At 42.6% G+C, this 18,076-nt stretch overlaps 1 protein-coding gene across 1 annotated transcript; it reads left to right on the forward strand.

The window, feature by feature from the left end:
• Nucleotides 1-16,501: 16,501 nt before the first annotated feature.
• LOC143587303 (protein DETOXIFICATION 31-like) lies at nucleotides 16,502-17,806 on the forward strand. The gene is made up of 5 exons (XM_077068627.1): nucleotides 16,502-16,533; nucleotides 16,612-16,850; nucleotides 17,347-17,417; nucleotides 17,559-17,645; nucleotides 17,741-17,806. Exons 1-5 carry the CDS (start codon nucleotides 16,502-16,504, stop codon nucleotides 17,804-17,806), a joined length of 495 nt encoding a protein of 164 aa, XP_076924742.1.
• The last annotated feature ends 270 nt before the right edge of the window (nucleotides 17,807-18,076 follow it).

The following is an 18,076-nucleotide window of genomic DNA, read 5'->3' on the forward strand; positions in this document are numbered from 1 at the left end:
GAGTATTAAAACGATTTATTTTAGCCAATTGAGTTTATTGTGTTTGATGTTATTGGTTGGTTTAGATGTAGGTGGTCTTATTTTTGCTGAAATTGAATTCTGGAAAGGTTAAAACTTTGCTTGGAGTTCAAAACGGCGTAATCAAACTTAATGTAGCATCCATCTCTAATTAATATTTATCCAACAAAGAGAATTCATCAAGGAAAATCACAACTTATATTCAAGGAAAATAGCAACTTATATGACCATTAGGGGCGTGCATTTGGGACGGTTTTGGGCCATACCCATAACCATAACCAATATGTCGGTCAATGGATAACCATAACAATAACCAATTAGCTGTGGAGAATTCGGTTAATCAGTTTTGAAGGTTATAATCAGTCAGTTAATCATAACCAAAATAATGTAACTAGGCCTAAAAGTTTGGTACAAAATATTATAGAAAAACGACATAATCCAACAAAATATATAATCATAATGTTAATACCAAATATTCAAAAGGACATTACATAATCCAAAAATGAAATCCAAGTTAATTCGATAACAAACGTTGAACCAAAAACATCAAAATGCATTTGATGGTTTTCAAAAGTTCATTAAACCGACCCACCGGATATGTTGGTTATCATTTAAAATCCGCTCGGTTATGATTCATTTAACAGTTATGGCAGTTAAGTTGCTCATCCTAATGACGTTTCAAATCATATTTTAGATGGTATGTGTAATATCCTACTCTTGTACTAGTCTATATTGTTCACTTAATCCTACTACTTCATGATATTGTTTTTTACTAGGGTAGAAAGTTCAAATGAGTTCGGCAATAATGAGAATCTCTATCACGGGCGTGCTTAACAAGTTAATCGTGTAGTTTTTATCGACCTCATCGGCAATTTATTTATACAAAGTGTGTTGATGGTATTTGAGTTTAAACATTCTTTAAGGTAGGCATCAGGGCCGTCTTCTAGAATCAAACTTTTTTGGCTGAAGGCGAGAAGAAATTAGGCCTTAAACAAAATGGATTTATTTATTAGGGTTAAACAAGTAAATTTTTAAATGAGTTTATTGGGTTACGATTTAGGTTGTGCAAAAAAATCTTTTCATAAAAATGGATTTAAATGAATCGGATAATTGAACTTAAACATTATGAAAACACACACAAAAATTAAAGAAATTTTAGGTTTACAGGAGTGATGTATTTTTTGGCGTTTTTCCTAAATGTATATTGTAAAAATGTAAATGCGTTGGAATTTATATATGTGTGGAGAACATTTTATATATGTGCCATACAATACAATATTTTTAATATGAGAATTATAATTATTAAAATTTGTTAAAAAGTGCCAGAAAAATGTGACAAAAAGATTGTGTCGGAATTGTATCACAATTTGCATCGAAATTGTGTCGCAAAGGAATTTTTTTTTAAGAGCAAGACTTACATATAAAAAACAAAAAAGGAGTACAGGTTAACAACAATCTCAGCAAGAAGTTGAGTAACAAGCCCAAAAAAGATAGAAAGAGCTAAACCAAAACACCTTGCACACCATTCAATTCAGGTTAAAATCAAACCATAACCTCTACCCTTATAAAAGTCTTTGACCGTATAGAGAGCCACAAGAAAGTCAATTCTTTTATATCACCCAATACTTTGTGAAACAAAATAGCCTTGCCACAAAAAAACTTCTTATTACGATTCCACCATAAGCTCCATATGTAACGAAGAAGATAGTAATAAACAATTTCCTTTTCACCTTATTGAAACTCCAATCTTTCCCAAAAAAACAAAGTTGACTTGACATCCATAAAAATACATGGGTTAGGAATTTTGAGCCACCTACAAACCTATTCCCCAATGGCCATTGACAACTGACAACTCGTCAAAAGATGATTCACGCCTTCATCCTTCATAGAACTAAAGGCACAAAGCAAATATGAAAAAGACATACCTCTATATGTAACACCCCGACTTTGGACAGATTATACGCCAGAGTGGTACTTTACAAATTGCACATAAGCTCGTAACACTATTCAAATGATAATAAATATCTTTATTCCATTTCATAAAGTAGCAAGAACACAATTTTCATAATTGAATAACAAAGAATATTGCATCGAATAATATCCTAAGGTCGACTAGTTGTCTTTCTCTTTAGCACGCCATCGATTCAACCTGTAACACATTAAAAATTATATGTTTTGTCAACATTTAAGTTGATGAGGTTTCATAAGTTTGATATGCAAAATATGTAAACTTTACACGAATCACAAGTCATAATGTAATTTATCCGACCGTAAAGTAAATGAAAAACAAGTAAAAATCGCCCCGTCTTCCTCAGATTTGGCGTATTAGGGGAATGATAACCATCATCCATTCCAACCAAAGTTGAATAATAGGTGGCGCAAGTACGTCCCATCGGACGCTCCCATTTCGATGTTTGATGTTCAAGTACCGATCCATAAAGTGGTAAGCACATTGCACGTAATACACGCATAATCATATACAATATGAAATAATAATATTAACATGCATGACATAAACCCAAATCAGTTTGAAAACAATAGCACCAAACTAACAAGAAAAACTCGTATCATGCTACACCCCAAAATATATTTAAAGTGTAAAAAAAAGGTTATGAAAAACTCACTTGTTGAGTTAAGCAAGTTAGATGCAAGAACTAGCGCTTAGACGAGTGACTGGTGAACTTCAGTTCGATACAAGATCCTAGAAATCATAAAAATATTTCTAGTTTTAAAATAGAATTCAAGAAAAGGATTGAATAAACACACAAGATTCGGCTGGTTGTTTGGAGTTTTAATGGCTTTTGAAAATAGATATTTAGTTTATAATTGGTGTTAGTTTTTTTGACATAAAAGTTTTTAATAGATAAATTTTAATTATTTTGAAAAGGTTGGGTTATAATAATGTTTAGTCACGTTAATATGTTTGACTCGTTTCAAAGAACAATTTGAAACATGCCTAAAAATGGTGAAATGAGTTAAGAGAGTGGTTCGTGTTCGTTCGAACCTGAACTCGACTTTATTTCGAGTTTGGTTCTAACATTACAAATATATTATATTTAGAATTGATAAGGTGTAAGAATTAAAATTTCCAAACTCTAACCGAATGGTCGCATAAACGAGATCAGTTCATTGTTGACAGACTAACAGCATTGTCAAAATATTTTCGATTAAGCATTGGGTCCTAAACGATGATATAAAGTGAAAACACATACTGAGCTGTTAGTCTGTCAACATCGTCCGAGGACTCGCACTCACTGCTCATGTTGAGCTGTTGAGTGCTTCCAAATTCGTCAGCCTGTTGGACAGAACGCAAGCGTTCGTCCAACTCAGCTTGGAATTCCTTCTGACGTGCCTCCGCCCACGCTTTAACTTGTTCAAGTGTTTGGCGGGGGAATCTCGTCTGTTGTCTTTCCGCCTGGGTATTATTGAATCCCAGGGGATGGTTGTTTACTGCACTTGCCCCAGCTTGGGTAACTGGGGTAGTGTTCGTAAAATTTACTGCACTTGCCCCGGCTTGGGTAACCGGGGTAGTGTTCGTAAAAACTGTGTAGTCGCCGGTATTCCCCCCAGTGGCTGGGGTTGTGGTTACCGGAGTTTCTTTAACCATCTTTCCAGAAGTTTGAAAAACTGAAAAGAAATGAAGTTCTAGCTTTTATGCACGGATGGCGCCAATGAAGAAACACTAATCAGACCCCGGGCAGATTACGGATAACCTGGGGGTTAAATAGATGTTTCCCACGAGGGGTTAGACCCGCCAAAGATGGTTCTTCTGATAACCTGCAAAACAGATACCGTGAGCTCGTCACTGAGAAGAGGGGGGTTCCTCCTTGTGACCACCCTCCGGCGTGAGAATCAGACTAGATTGATCTTGAATATAAATATATATTAAGAGATTGCTAGAGCAGATATCAGGTATAATATGTAAGATACAAGATATTATATGATGATAAGATGAGATGATCATACCATTTGGGGTATTTATAGCCGAAGGTAGGTTTCCAAGAAGGTGTAGCCAGCTGAATAGTATTCCTGTTCTACCAACTGTGGCCTACGCACGTGCCATGCTGGTAGTTGGTGGGTAGGCAGCGGCTGACAGTGACCAGGCCTGCTGTGTACTATTCCTTTTCCACCAACTGCCGGCTATGCACGTGGTATGACAGAAGTTGTGTGACATCTGCCCAATCCGACCCGACCCAGGTACCCGTTTTCGAATCCGATTCTTTTTATGATTTAAAATTTGATTCTTAATCTTTGTAAATTTAACATTGAATAAATTATATATTTTTATATTACTTACTAATAATAATAATTCCTTTCCGCCGTCCTGCCTCCTTTCTCTCTTGTCGCCGTCCCGCCCTTTCTCTCTCTTGTTGCCGTCCCGCCCCTCTGCTTAACCCTTACGCCTTGAACCTCCTTTTTCTCTTAACTCTTTGCTTGTCCTTTGGTTCTTCTCGCCTAAGGATGTCTGCGCAGCTCCACGCGCCAGACTCCTTACAAGGAAGCCTGCGCGAAGACCGGCTGTTCCTGCGATACGCGAGACGAACTCTTCTCGCATCGCGCTAAGAATTGTAATTCTTCTCGCAGCGCGCTAAGAACGGTAGTTCTTCCCGCGACGCGCTAAGGATTTGTAGTTCTCGCAGCGCGCTAAGAATCGTAGTTCTTCCCACGACGCGCGAAGAATTATAGTTCTTCCCGCGGCGCGCTAGGAATTGTAGTTCCTCCCGCGGCGCGCTAAGAAATGTAATTCTTCCCGCGGCGCGCCTTAGCCTCTCGCGCGCAGCTTTCTCGCGCTAGACTTGTATCTTTTTCTGTTTTAGCCAGCCCGTTTACTTTTGTGATATCTTATCTTCTGTCTGAATAGTCACTTTCGGCGCAGCATGCGCACCAACCCCATTGGTTGACAGAAAAAGTGACTGACATAATCTTTTGAAATATGCTTTTCCCATGCCTTAGTACCTTTATCTGACTCCTCCCATGCTTTATTCTGTAACCTGTCAGCCCTTTTTCCTGTTCCCCTGCTGCCATATCTTTTAATATCTTTTGCTTGATTTGATGAGATCTTTTCCTCTTTTTAAGGGATTGTGTTCCCTATGGTTTCCCTATATATTAAGCTATTTTCTTGTTTCTTAACACTACACACACTACACTTAATCTCTCTCCCTTTGCTCTCTGCCCTAATTCCTCAGCCGCCTCCAACTCTTTTCCTTGCCTCCGTCTTCTTTTCTGTTCTGCCCAGATCTCGGTAATTATAAATATATATATTTAGTTTTAATTTGTTTAACTAACAAAAATCGATACTTACTGCATATATTCAAGACATAAAAACCAATCGTTAAACCAATAATCTCTATTTATAGGTTAACTTGTGCTTGTTTAAAAGTTGGTTCTTGCATTATCTTTCAACACACCTTTTTCAGGTGAATAATCTCGTACCTAATCCCTTTTTATTTTTAATGTTTTGGGATGTTCATGTGTTCGTACAAACTTGAGTCTTAAGCTTGTTTATAAACTTTTGTCGCGCAAAACCCCATGTGTTATGGACGTAGACTTGGCTGTTTATTTGTATGTGTGGATCATTAACCGTCTTGTCGGCCTATTCCGCAGTTTTCATGGATCCATTAGATGAACACGGGAGAACTATCGTTTATGATTTCTCTTTTGTTTACACTTGCACAGTTTTCTTGTTTTTGTGCTCAATTGGGAGCACGGATTGAACTATGAGCTATGATCTAAGGCTTGATCACAATCTGATTACACCCTTGTTGAACACCAGTTATACACATGATGCGCGCAGATATTGTTATCTATTTATATGTATTAAACTTGATTTCTCACCGACACGCAAGTGTTGACGTTTTATTTTAACACATGTTCAGGTTTGCTGTAGCTGTTTCTGGAAGCTTGAGGACACATAGGATGTTTTCTTTTCTTTTGGACCTAGTTTAAAATGTAACAAGACAAGTTTATGTTATTTGAATATTTTGATTTATGTTATGATTTATGTTACTTTACAAATTGTGTTGCGCGTGCGCGGTAAATGTATTTATTAAATATTGACACCCAAATAGTGTCACGAGTAATGAAACAATACGTGGCGCCCCGATGTATAATCCGCCATCGGTTGGGGTGTTACAAGTTGGTGAGTAGGCAGCGGCTAATAGTGACATACAGTACAAGAGCATGCTGCTCGCCATACTGTTGTCAATGAGCTGTCGTATCTTTGGTCAGATCTTTTGCCCATACCTCGTCAGGTACAGTACAAAAGATCTTCCCGTATCGTACGGACTGGCTTATTTGGGCGGGAGTATTCCCCCTCCCGCCATTGTGCGGGATTGTTCCCGGCTTTGCTCATTCCTTCAGGTGACACTGAGTGATTGAGAGCTAAGTGCCTTGTGCGTGTAGCCTTGCTGCGCGGGTGGCCTTCCCTGATGGCTTGTATCCGCAGCTGCGGGAACAGGCAGAGTCCTTCACCATTGGGAGGCATTTCCTGCGGGAACAGCTTGCGTACTGCGCATAAGGACGTCACGTCTCTGAGCATGGTTGGTCCTGCGGATCCAGTTGGTTTCTGCGCAGACGTCCCTCTTCAAGGTGAGTCTTGCGGGTCTAACTGGGCTCTGCTGGGACCTACCTCTTCAAGTCCCCCCAGTCCAATGTTCTTCTCATGAGTGTTTAACAAAGTGAGGTGAACTTTTGGACTTAAGCAAAGGGTTTTGAAAAGGGTTTTTTAAGGTTTTCCATGGGGATTCTTCCCGCGGAAGTCCTTGTCACTTGCAGAAATTCCCGACTTTCCTGCTTGATCTTTGGGTATGATGCGGGTATGTCTGTAACCTCCTCGCAAGTCAGGAGCGTTGAGTCCCACTTGTGTGGATTCTCATTGAGGTTTTGGTAGTTTTGAACATAGTGATCAATTATGTTAAAACCACCAATTCCATCCTGGAACTTCAAACAACGTAGTTCTCGACGTTCCCGCTATGCTGGGATGTTATTTCCGTTTCCGCAAGCATTGCCCAGAAGATCCTTCTTGGTTTCAATTCCCTGCGGAGCGCTAAGTATGTGAAGGGTTTTGCCTTAACACTGTACCCACGCTTGTCTTACGGTTACTTTACTTCCAAGGTATTCCTGGCGTCAATTCCCTGCGGGTGCTAGGTATGTGAAGGGTTTTGCCTTAACACTGTACCCGCCTCCGTCTTACGGTTACTTGGTTGCCAAGTTATTCTTGGCTTCAATTCCCTGCGGGTGCTAGGTATGTGAAGGGTTTTGCCTTAACACTGTACCCGCATCTGTCTTACGGTTACTTGGTTGCCAAGTTATTCTTGGCTTCAATTCCCTGCGGGTGCTAGGTATGTGAAGGGTTTTGCCTTAACACTGTACCCGCATCTGTCTTACGGTTACTTGGTTGCCAAGTTATTCTTGGCTTCAATTCCCTGCGGGTGCTAGGTATGTGAAGGGTTTTGCCTTAACACTGTACCCGCATCCGTCTTACGGTTACTTGGTTGCCAAGGTAAGGGGTATTTTCCCGCTTACTTTTGAATCTTTTTGAATTTTGAAATTCGAAGAGTTGGTGAAAGGATAAGAACAGTCCAAACCTCTGAAATGTCGTGCGACGGTTTCTTCTGACTGTGTCAGGACGTGCAGGAAGTTATGGTGACGTGACAGTAGATGGTCATTCCAGACGCTTTTTCAGGCGCGTGGGCGCGATTTTTCGGGCGCGTGGCCGCGAAATTAATGGTACGCGTCCTGTCAACAGCTGTTGCCAGCTTGCTTTTTGCCACGTGTCATAGTTTCATTGCACCTTCGATTTCTCTCTCTTCCGCATTAAATGCATCGCATTAATTGCGATTAGTATATAAAGGGGGAGAGGGTTCTTTGTAATTCATACTTTCACTCTTCTCTTCATCTTCAGAACGATTTCCGGCGAATACTCATCTTTCAGCCGAGCATTCTCTTGAAATCGTTTTCTTCTTTCTTTTGCAAGATGTCGTCTCGTGATCTCGAATCTACAGCCGATGACAAGAGTACTGCTGGCGAGTGCCAGTGTGCTCTGCCTGTCGATCTGTACCAGTACGTCGTCAGGAAGTTCATGCTCGAGTCTCTCGAGCCTGAGTTTCCTGAACCCCATCAAACGGTGTACGATGCCCCCAGAGGTAAGATCGGGGTATATGCTGCATTCTTTGTTTATGGGAATCTTAGGTTCCCATTGACAAAGTTTGTGTACCGTGTCCTGGAGAGGCACGGTGTGCACCTGACCGAGGTGCACCCGATGGCGATTGCCAAGATTCGGCACTTCGAGTGGGTGTGCCGGATTCTGGGCATTGAGCCCTATGTTGACCGCCTGATGACCTTCTACTCCTGGAGGTGCATCCAGGGGTGGTATACTCTGATAACCCGGATAAAGGGTTTGAAGATTTGCGCAACCGAGCGCAGTCTTCGCTCGTGGAAGCGGGAGTTCTTCTACATCTCCGCTCGCGCCATCCCCCTTGCCATGAAATTTAAAAATGGGCAAGCACTTCCCAGCCTTCACGCCTCCAGCTACCAGGAGGCGGAATGGTTTTCGAAGATATCCCGAGTCCAATCTCCGGTTTACCGGTTTGCGGAGTCCGGGATGGTAATGCTGGGGATGAGCCGGGTGTGGAAGGATGCGGATGCGCAAAAGATCCCAATCGTCTTTGAATACGGTTCGAACTCTGTTCCTTACGGTATGCTTTGTTTCTTTTTGTTGATTTAGAAACTCTTCTAACTTCTTTCCTGTTTATTTCAGAGGGGAACGACTTGAAGTCGCTCCTGTACCCGCGGGAGGCTGATGGTCCCGCTCGGATGGGTACTCGCGCTCTAGACGAGAACGAGTTGCCCATCCTAGAACAAACGGCGGATCGGTTCGTGGAGGTCTACCCGCTAGGCCACGAGATCCTGAGCGCCAGGCGGCCAGGTAAGGCGCTCTTCAACCCTCGACCCCTCAATGTTGAAACCTCTGCTGGAATTCCTCTAATCGTATGTTCTGATGAGGAATCCGCAGATGGTCCTCCGTTGGTGCGGAAGAAGAAGGCTGCCGGCGGGAAGGGGAAGGAGAAGGTGGCCTCCACTGCCGATCCGTTGCCTCGGTCTGATTCGGAGACCGAGAGCGAAGAGGTGGCGGGGAATCCCGGTGGTGATAAGACCACCGCTCCGGAGGCTGCGACGATTGTCACCTCCGGAGAGGCCAGGATGACAACGGTGACCGGTGTGAAGAGGCCGGCTCCATCGGGTTCATCCCCGCCCGTCCGTACTTTCAGGCTAAAGAAAACCCGTAAGTACAAATTTTACTTTTAACTTCATAGCTCTATCATTAACACTTATCTTCTTTGTGCAGGCGTGGATATTGACGCATTCCAGGGTGGAGCGCAGAGGAGTACCCCTCTGCCAATGACGGTGGGCTTGGTCAGCCTACCTGAGGAGACGACCTAGGCGCCTGCGCCTGCTTCCGCTGGTTCAGTTGCTCACTCCTTTGAGCCGACTGTTCCAGCTGTGATGACGTCCCCGCCGGCTGTGAGTGCCATTTTTACCGCATCTTTCACCGAGCCGGCGGTTACTTTTGCTGCGGATTCCGCAGCGGCGACCGCGGCGGCCGCGGCTTTTACCATGCCTCCTCCGTCATCGGCAACGAAGGCCGATCCTTCAGGTATGCATGGGGCGTATCGCCAACCTCTGCCACCTTCCCATCTGCCTGACCTCTTGGATGGATTTCCCTTGGGTTCAGGTGATGGGTTCGGCGGCTATCGGCCTGTTATTGACCCTACAGGTGCGTAGGGTTCTTTTGGCCTATTTTATATTTTTCAATCATCTTTTCCTAACTGCTCTTTGTTTTTTGCAGTGTCGGATTCCAATGAAGTGTATGTTCCACGATGGAACATTCGCCGAGGAACAACCCTTCGCACCCCTGTGGAGTGCGTGGAGTGGGCTCGTCACGCTGCTCCTAGTGGTGCGTTGGGGGAAGCCATGGCTAGCTACCAGGAGGGTAGGCTAAGCAATGAGCTTCGGGTTCTCCTGGCCCGGATGCAGCCATGCGTCGAGCTGCTTTGTCGTGAAAACGACAAGTTAAAAGCAGCTCGCCTTCAGGAAGTAGCTCAGGCGCGGGCTGTCCGGAAGGAGAATAGGAGGCTCTCCGCCGCGGCGGCGGAGAAGGAGAAGGCGTTCAAGGCCCTTGAAGTTGAGGTTCGGGCCCTTCTCGAGGCTCGCTCCAAGGCTGCCCAAGCTGTTAATGAACAGCTTCGGCTGGCTAAGGAGACTGCTAGGAACGCAACTGAAAGGGCCACCAAGGCTGAAGCTGTTGCTGAGCCTCTACGCCTGGAGAATGAAGAGCTTAAAGCCAAATTAGAGGCTCTCCAGCAGGCTCATGATGCCTTGGCAATGGAGGACGCGAAGAAGCTCCAAGAAATCCTGGACCAGAGGGGCGTGCTTGACCATACTGAGCGGAAGCTAAAGGGCGTCGAAGAGGCTGCTGCAAAGGAAGTGTTGCTTGCCAACCTTAATAAAAGTGAAGCCGAACGCGCCTGTACCCAAGCTCAAGCCGCCCTCCAAGAAGCTCTGGTTGCCAAGGAATGGCTTCTTCGAGAAGCGTTGTCTCAGGTAAGCTTTTCATGTCATTACGCTTTTCTTTGTAAATAGAAAAGGTTCTGATACTTGTATATTTTCTTTTTTGTAGGTTGTGCATCGAGTCTTTACGGAGACGTCTTACGACGATGCTATGAGCGCAGCCCTCAACGCTTCTCACGAGGATGGGGAAAAGGCCGGCTTCCTGCTTGGTCTAGGGTTCGTTGAGAAAGGCATCCCGCCTTCCAACTTCCCTTTATTCGATGTAGATACTGAAGCTGTATACGACCAAGCAGTGAATCAGTATGCCGCCTTCCCGCATCCGGTGGTGGAGAAGGTAAACAAAGTTGCTGCTGCTGATGATGGGCTAGCTATCTTTAAAGCTTTCCTTGAACTGCCACGCTCTACTGATGGTGCTGGTCCAAGTGGAAGTGGCCCTGAAGCCTGATCCTGAAGATCCCTTCCCACTGCTAGGATAGATTTAGCTTGTATAGATTTATTTTCTTGTAGGCGGGTAGTTACCCGGCCATTCTTGTAATGAATCATTGTGAAATATAAATCTTTGTGCGGGTAAGACCGCTATTTTCTCTGGATTCCTTGCTTTATAAACGTTATATGACTTGCATACTTTAGTTTAAATTAGCAATTTTCCAAGTATTTAGAATAAGTTAACCTTTGAACGTGGTAGATAATAGGTTGAAGTTTTGCTTCCTCTTTCGTGATTGTGCGGGTAGGACCGTCACTTGCACTTAGTAGGATGGCTAAACTTTACCATCTGACCTGCGTGGAGGTTTTCCTCATCTTTTTTGAAATTTCTAAGTCTTTAGGATAAGTTAACCTTTGAACGTGGTAAATAATAGGTTAAAGTTTTGCTTCCTCTTTCGTGATTGTGCGGGTAGGACCGTCACTTGCACTTAGTAGGATGGCTAAACTTTACCATCTGACCTGCGTGGAGGTTTTCCTCATCTTTTTTGAAATTTTTAAGTCTTTAGGATAAGTTAACCTTTCAACGTGGTAAATAATAGGTGTGAATTTTTGCTTCCTCTTTCGTGATTGTGCGGGTAGGACCGTCACTTGCACTTAGTAGGATGGCTAAACTTTACCTATATCTGACCTGCGTGTAGGTTTTCCTCATCCTTTTGTTAGAAATTTTCTTGAATAAGTTAACCGTTCGACGCGCGGTTGTTAATAGGTTAGTGTTCAGTTTCCTCTATCATGATTCATGCGGATAGACCGGCACTTTCATTTAGTGGGATGACTGAACTTTTCCCCTTCAACTGACCTGCGTGAAGGTTTTCCTCATCTTTTTTGAAATTTTCTTGAATAAGTTAACCGTTCGACGCGCGGTTGTTAATAGGTTAGTGTTCAGTTTCCTCTATCATGATTCATGCGGATAGACCGGCACTTTCATTTAGTGGGATGACTGAACTTTTCCCCTTCAACTGACCTGCATGAAGGTTTGCCGTTTTTTGGGTTTATGCGGGTTTCGCCGCCTTCCCCATGCAACGACTTTTCACGTAATTATGCGGTGAAAACAGGCATATCCGTGTTGAATAAATTAACCGTTCGACGCGCGGTTGTTAATAGGTTAGTGTTCAGTTTCCTCTATCATGATTCATGCGGATAGACCGGCACTTTCATTTAATGGGATGACTGAACTTTTCCCCTTCAACTGACCTGCGTGAAGGTTTGCCGTTTTTTGGGTTTATGCGGGTTTTGCCGCCTTCCCCATGCAACGACTTTTCACGTAATTATGCGGTGAAAACCGGCATCAGTGTTGATAGTTCATAAAGTATAAATGTAAAATCATCAGCGTCGATGTTCTAAGGAGAATCATTTCCATTAGAAGTGGCTCTTGGCCTTTTCTTTACAAATTTGGAATTGATCTACATGCAAACTGTGTAATTGAGCTCCCTTCCATGTTGTTGGGATGGGAGTGCCATCGAGCCGATACGCACCTGGTTCGGGATCTCGTTCTTTACGCAGCATGTAGTCTCCACATTAAAGCTGGAATTTTTATTCGTGTTTTCCCCAGCTGGGGTTCTACATGCATCGGCCTGCTCAGCGTTCATTGCGCCACGAGGTGCGCGAGGGTCCCATCTCTGACAAATACTTCGACCATGTCCTTTACGTCTGTGCATTCTTCAGTGTTGTGGCCTTTTGTCCTGTGAAAGTCACAGTATTTGCTCCGATCAGCATTGGGACGATGTCGGATTATTGGAGGCTTTGGCCATGGGAGCTCCTCAGTGGCGAATATCTCGGTGACGCTTTTGGTGAGCAGCGTCCATCTGGAGTTCTGGTTCGACCGTACGTTATCCCTTCCGCCTAACCGATGTTGCAAGCCGGATGAGGTGTCAAAGTTTACCCTTGACTGTCAAATGCCTAGCTTTCGCTTTTTGTTTAATCGGGCGGTAAGGACGTTGTTTTCCCTTGTTTTCTGGGTGTAGAGGTTTGTGCTCTGAGGGAGATCTCTACCCAGTTGCTTCTCCGTTTCCGCAAAGCGTTTAGCTGCTGTCATGATGGCATCCCATGTGGATGGCATGCCATCTTTACCCGTTAAGGTGTGGATGAGCTCTGGGTTGTTCGCGCACTGAATAAAAGCAGCGCGAACAAGATCCTCGCTAATGTTACCCAGACTTTGCTTCTTCGAGTTGAAGCGAGTGATGAAGTCTAGCAAAGATTCATCTTCCTCTCGAATGCATTTGAGGATTGTCCATTGCTCCTCGGTATACTTTCTTTGCTGGCTGAAGTGTTGGCTAAACTTCTGTTGGAAGTCTGCCCAGTCGTAGATGTGGTTGACCGGTAGACGATCGAACCACGCTCTAGCAGCCCCAACAAGCGTCATTTGGAACATGTAACACCACGTAGGTTCCGTCCAACTACTGACGGTTGCCCCCGCTATGAATCTGTTCAAATGATCATCTGGGTCAGATATACCATCATATGTGCCTATGCTGGACATTTGTTTGGCACTTTTTGGGGCAATTGCTTCCGCAATGTCCCTTGCAAATTTGGACGTTCCTGCATTTGCAACGTTTGGTCTGAATGTTTTGGAGAAGTCACGTGGACTTCCACCTGTGTTTTTTGGTTTGAAGGCTTCTCCAAAATGCCTTCTCGGTTGGGAGTCCGTTTCCTTACGCTTCCCTTTTGCCCTATGGCGAGGGTTCGCGTCGGTGTCGGATTCCTCCGAGTCATCGTCCAAGTATTCTTCGAATTCGTCAGCCTGTTGGACGGAACGCAAGCGTTCGTCCAACTCAGCTTGGAATTCCTTTTGACGTGCCTCCGCCCATGCCTTAACTTCATCGAGTGTTTGGCGGGGGAGTCTTGTTCGTTTCTCTAACTGGGTATCGGTGAATCCCAGTGAGCGATTATTTACTGCACTTGCCCCAGCTTGGGTAACTGGGGTAGTGTTCGTAAAATTTACTTCACTTGCCCCGGCTTGGGTAACCGGGGTAGTGTTTGTAAAAACTGTGTAGCCGGTATTCCCCCCAGTAGCTGGGGTTGTGGTTACCGGAGTTTCTTTAACCATCTTTCCAGAAGTTTGAAAAAACTAGAGAAAAATGAAGTTCTAGCTTTATGCACGGATGGCGCCAATGAAGAAACACTAACTGGACCCCGGACAGATTACGGGTAACCTGGGGGTTAGATAGATGTTTCCCACGAGGGGTTAGACCCGGCAAAGATTGTTCTTCTGATAACCTGCAAAACAGACACCGTGAGCTTGTCACTGAGAAGGGGGGGGGGGGTTCCTCCTTGTGACCACCCTCCGGCGTGAGAATCAGACTAGATTGGTCTTTAAATATAAAAGTATATTAAGAGATTGCTAGAGCAGATATCAGGTATAATATGATGATAATGTGATAAGATATGATAAGATGAGATGGTCATACCATTTGTGGTATTTATAGCCGAAGGTAGGTTTCCAAGGAGGTGTGGCCTGCTGAATAATATTCCTGTTCTACCAACTGTGGCCTACGCACGTGCCCTGCTGGTAGTTGGTGGGTAGGCAGCGGCTGATAGTGACCAGGCCTGCTGTGTACTATTCCTTTTCCACCAACTGCCGGCTATGCACGTGGTATGGCAGTAGTTGGTGAGTAGGTAGCGGCTAATAGTGACATACAGTACAGGAGCATGCTGCTCGCCATACTGTTGTCAATAAGCTGTCGTATCTTTAGTCAGATCTTTTGCCCATACCTCGTCAGGTACAGTACAGAAGATCTTCCCGTATCGTACGGACTGGCTTATTTGGGCGGGAGTATTCCCCCTCCCGCCATTGTGCGGGATTGTTCCCGGCTTTGCTCATTCATTCAGGTGACACTGAGTGATTGAGAGCTAAGTGCCTTGTGCGTGTAGCCTTGCTGCGCGGGTGGCCTTCCCTGATGGCTTGTATCCGCAGCTGCGGGAACAGGCAGAGTCCTTCACCATTGGGAGGCATTTCCTGCGGGAACAGCTTGCGTACTGCGCGTAAGGACGTCACGTCTCTGAGCATGGTTGGTCTTGCGGATCCAGTTGGTTTCTGCGCTGACGTCCCTCTTCAAGGTGAGTCTTGCGGGTCCAACTGGGCTCTGCTGGGACCTACCTCTTCATTTGGTGTTAACATCGTTAACTATTATCTAAATAAACATGTCACTCGACAAGCGTCAAAGCGTTCCGAATTAGATTCAAAACTTATATTTTCATATTAAGTGTCTTTTAACATAACAAAAGGAGCCGTGTTTAATTTCATCGGTTGAGATATCAAACTCGACATGATTGACACACCCACTCTCTAATAGTCACTCCCCATGACAACTATCTCGTGATACCTCTTCTCTCTCCTCATTAAAGCTTTGTGAGAGGTGAATGCGTACATTTTTTTAACAGGCCCATGAATCCTTCAAATAGGTTATTGGAGAAATTAATCACGGCAGGATACATTCGCCTCTGAATCGGGGAAAATCCTCACTTAGGGCCGGCACTGAGGTGAGATAAAACCCGTTCAGTTCAAGGATCGAACTAGAGATCGTTGCCTACTCGCCTAGTCTCACATCATTATCAGGTGCCGCCAGAAGTAAATGGTTGGTGGGTGGATGGGTGGGTGGTGGAGGGGGGGGGGGGGGGGGCCAGAAATCGACATGGGTCACATGAAATATCAAGTCTTTCTCTTACCACTCTACCATGAGCTCATTGGTAAATAATTGGGTGTTTGGGATTCCTTATTTTACCTCTTTATAACTTTTCATTAAGTTAATAAGTTACAAAAGTGTAACTTATTAACTTTTCCTTCTCACATCAAAAGCAATCCCAAACACCTTATTCTTTTACAAAAAGTTAATAAGATATAAGTTGGTGAAAATAAGCAATCCCAAACACCCCCTAAATACGTATATATTAATGAAAACAAGCATTTGTTCATGTGCTATATTTTTATTGTTACGTAAAACAATTTTACAAATACAACCACAACATACACAAATTGGTTTTGTATTTACCCGAACTTATTCGTTTAAGCACTATATAATAACGTATAAACAAATTCATATAAAACAATTATACACGATAAAATGTTGCATTTCACATTAATCTAAGTGGAACTCAAGGAAAAAAAAACACCTTTTTTATTTGTATTTTTTGGTCATTTTCACATTTATGTATGTATAGCTCTTCTGGTATATTTCAATCTATTTAATACTCGGTTTGTTGACCGATTGATTCATTAAAGTGTCTAGGGCAGAATTGTGGGCCAACATATCTTTAAACGGTGACATGAGGACAAAAATGATTAAATGTAACCTAAGTTTTTGTCTTTTGAGTTTTAAGCCTAAGATATTATTCAAGAAAATATATAAAAAAATTTTACAACTTGTAATATAACAATTAACTAAGTACCACAATTTTGATGAAATTTTGCAGCACAAACATTGTTGGGTGGGCAGTTATGATAGCAATTGGATTCAATGCAGCAATCAGGCAAGTTTTACATTTATTTTTCTTTCATCTTTTACAATCAAAGCCAAATAATAATATAAAGATAATTCTGGAATGTAGTATAAGGGTGTCAAATGAACTAGGAGCCGCACATCCACGGACCGCAAAGTTCTCGGTGGTGGTGGTCGTTATCTTCTCAATTATCGTCGGAACGCTATTAGCCATCCTCCTTGTCATTTTCAGGCATCAATATCCCGCCATATTTGCTAACAGTTTAGAAGTTCAACAAGCTGTTTATGCTCTTACTCCGTTGCTAGCACTATGCCTCATCATTAACAATATTCAACCCGCACTTTCTGGTATATATTTAATTCACAATATTTTTATTATTTGATTACATTACAATTTTGTGCTTTAGATTTATATCAACTTGCATGAGTTGCATCATCATTGATGTTAGCATGTTGCATTTGCTCTAACGGACATTAGATTTGTCAATTAAATTCATTAATGTGTGATATACATATAATACATAATATCTAACATTGCACGTCATTGGATTTAACCGACAATTTTAGTTTTCGTTAGAGCACAAAAAGTGTAACAATGTATTAACATAAAGGTGATTTCCCTAAATTTAGTAGTTTAAAAACGATTTTTACAAGTTGATGTAATAAAAAACAACGAAAACTCTAGTTCAATATAACTGTTTTATTATTATCATTATTGTTGTTATTGTTGACTTCTTGTTATTATTATTATTATTATTATTATTATTATTATTATTATTATTATTATTATTATAAGCTTTATTTAACTGGCTTATTAATTTATATTTTCATATGTAAAATGTAGGGGTAGCGATCGGGGCGGGATGGCAAGCTGTGATTGCGTATATTAATATTGCTTGCTATTACATCTTTGGAGTTCCTTTGGGACTCACTCTTTGATTTGTAGTCAGTTGGGGAGTAAAGGTCTGAACTTATACTCATTCATGTTGACATTTTGTACATGACGCATTACTGACAATAACATGTATATCTAATTAACATAGAAACTTATTGTAGGGTATATGGATAGGCATGTTAATTGGCACAGTGGTACAAACCATTATCTTGATTATGATTTGCGTTAGAACCAACTGGGAGAAAGAGGTAATCCTAACAGATTTTAGGTTACTTAATACATCTTTTTGATATGATTCATTTTACCTAAAGTTTAATGGGGGTTATTATGGATATAATTGCAGGCATCCATGGCTGAAGAGAGAATTAAGAAATGGTCGGGTCAAAAGGGGATTGAGGAAGAGAAATAAAAGGGATGTTATTGTATTTGTTGAATATGAATTACGCAAGTTAACATTTGTTTAAAGTTGTATTTAAACCTTTTGTAGCATTCATCTCTAGCTAATATTAATCCAAGAAAGAGAGTTCATTAAGTAAAATAGAAAACTCATATGACGATGATGTCTAAAAATCATGTTATAGATTGTATTCGGAATTGAACAGAAAGGACACAACAGATGATTGGTGGACTCAAGAATTTTAGCTATTCACCTTGTTGGTCAGGTGTCTCGTAACCATAC

Source organism: Bidens hawaiensis, unplaced genomic scaffold, assembly GCF_021521415.1.
Source record: "Bidens hawaiensis isolate Kalapana, Puna unplaced genomic scaffold, B.hawaiensis_p1.1 tig00035441_1, whole genome shotgun sequence".
Lineage (NCBI taxonomy): Eukaryota > Viridiplantae > Streptophyta > Magnoliopsida > Asterales > Asteraceae > Bidens > Bidens hawaiensis.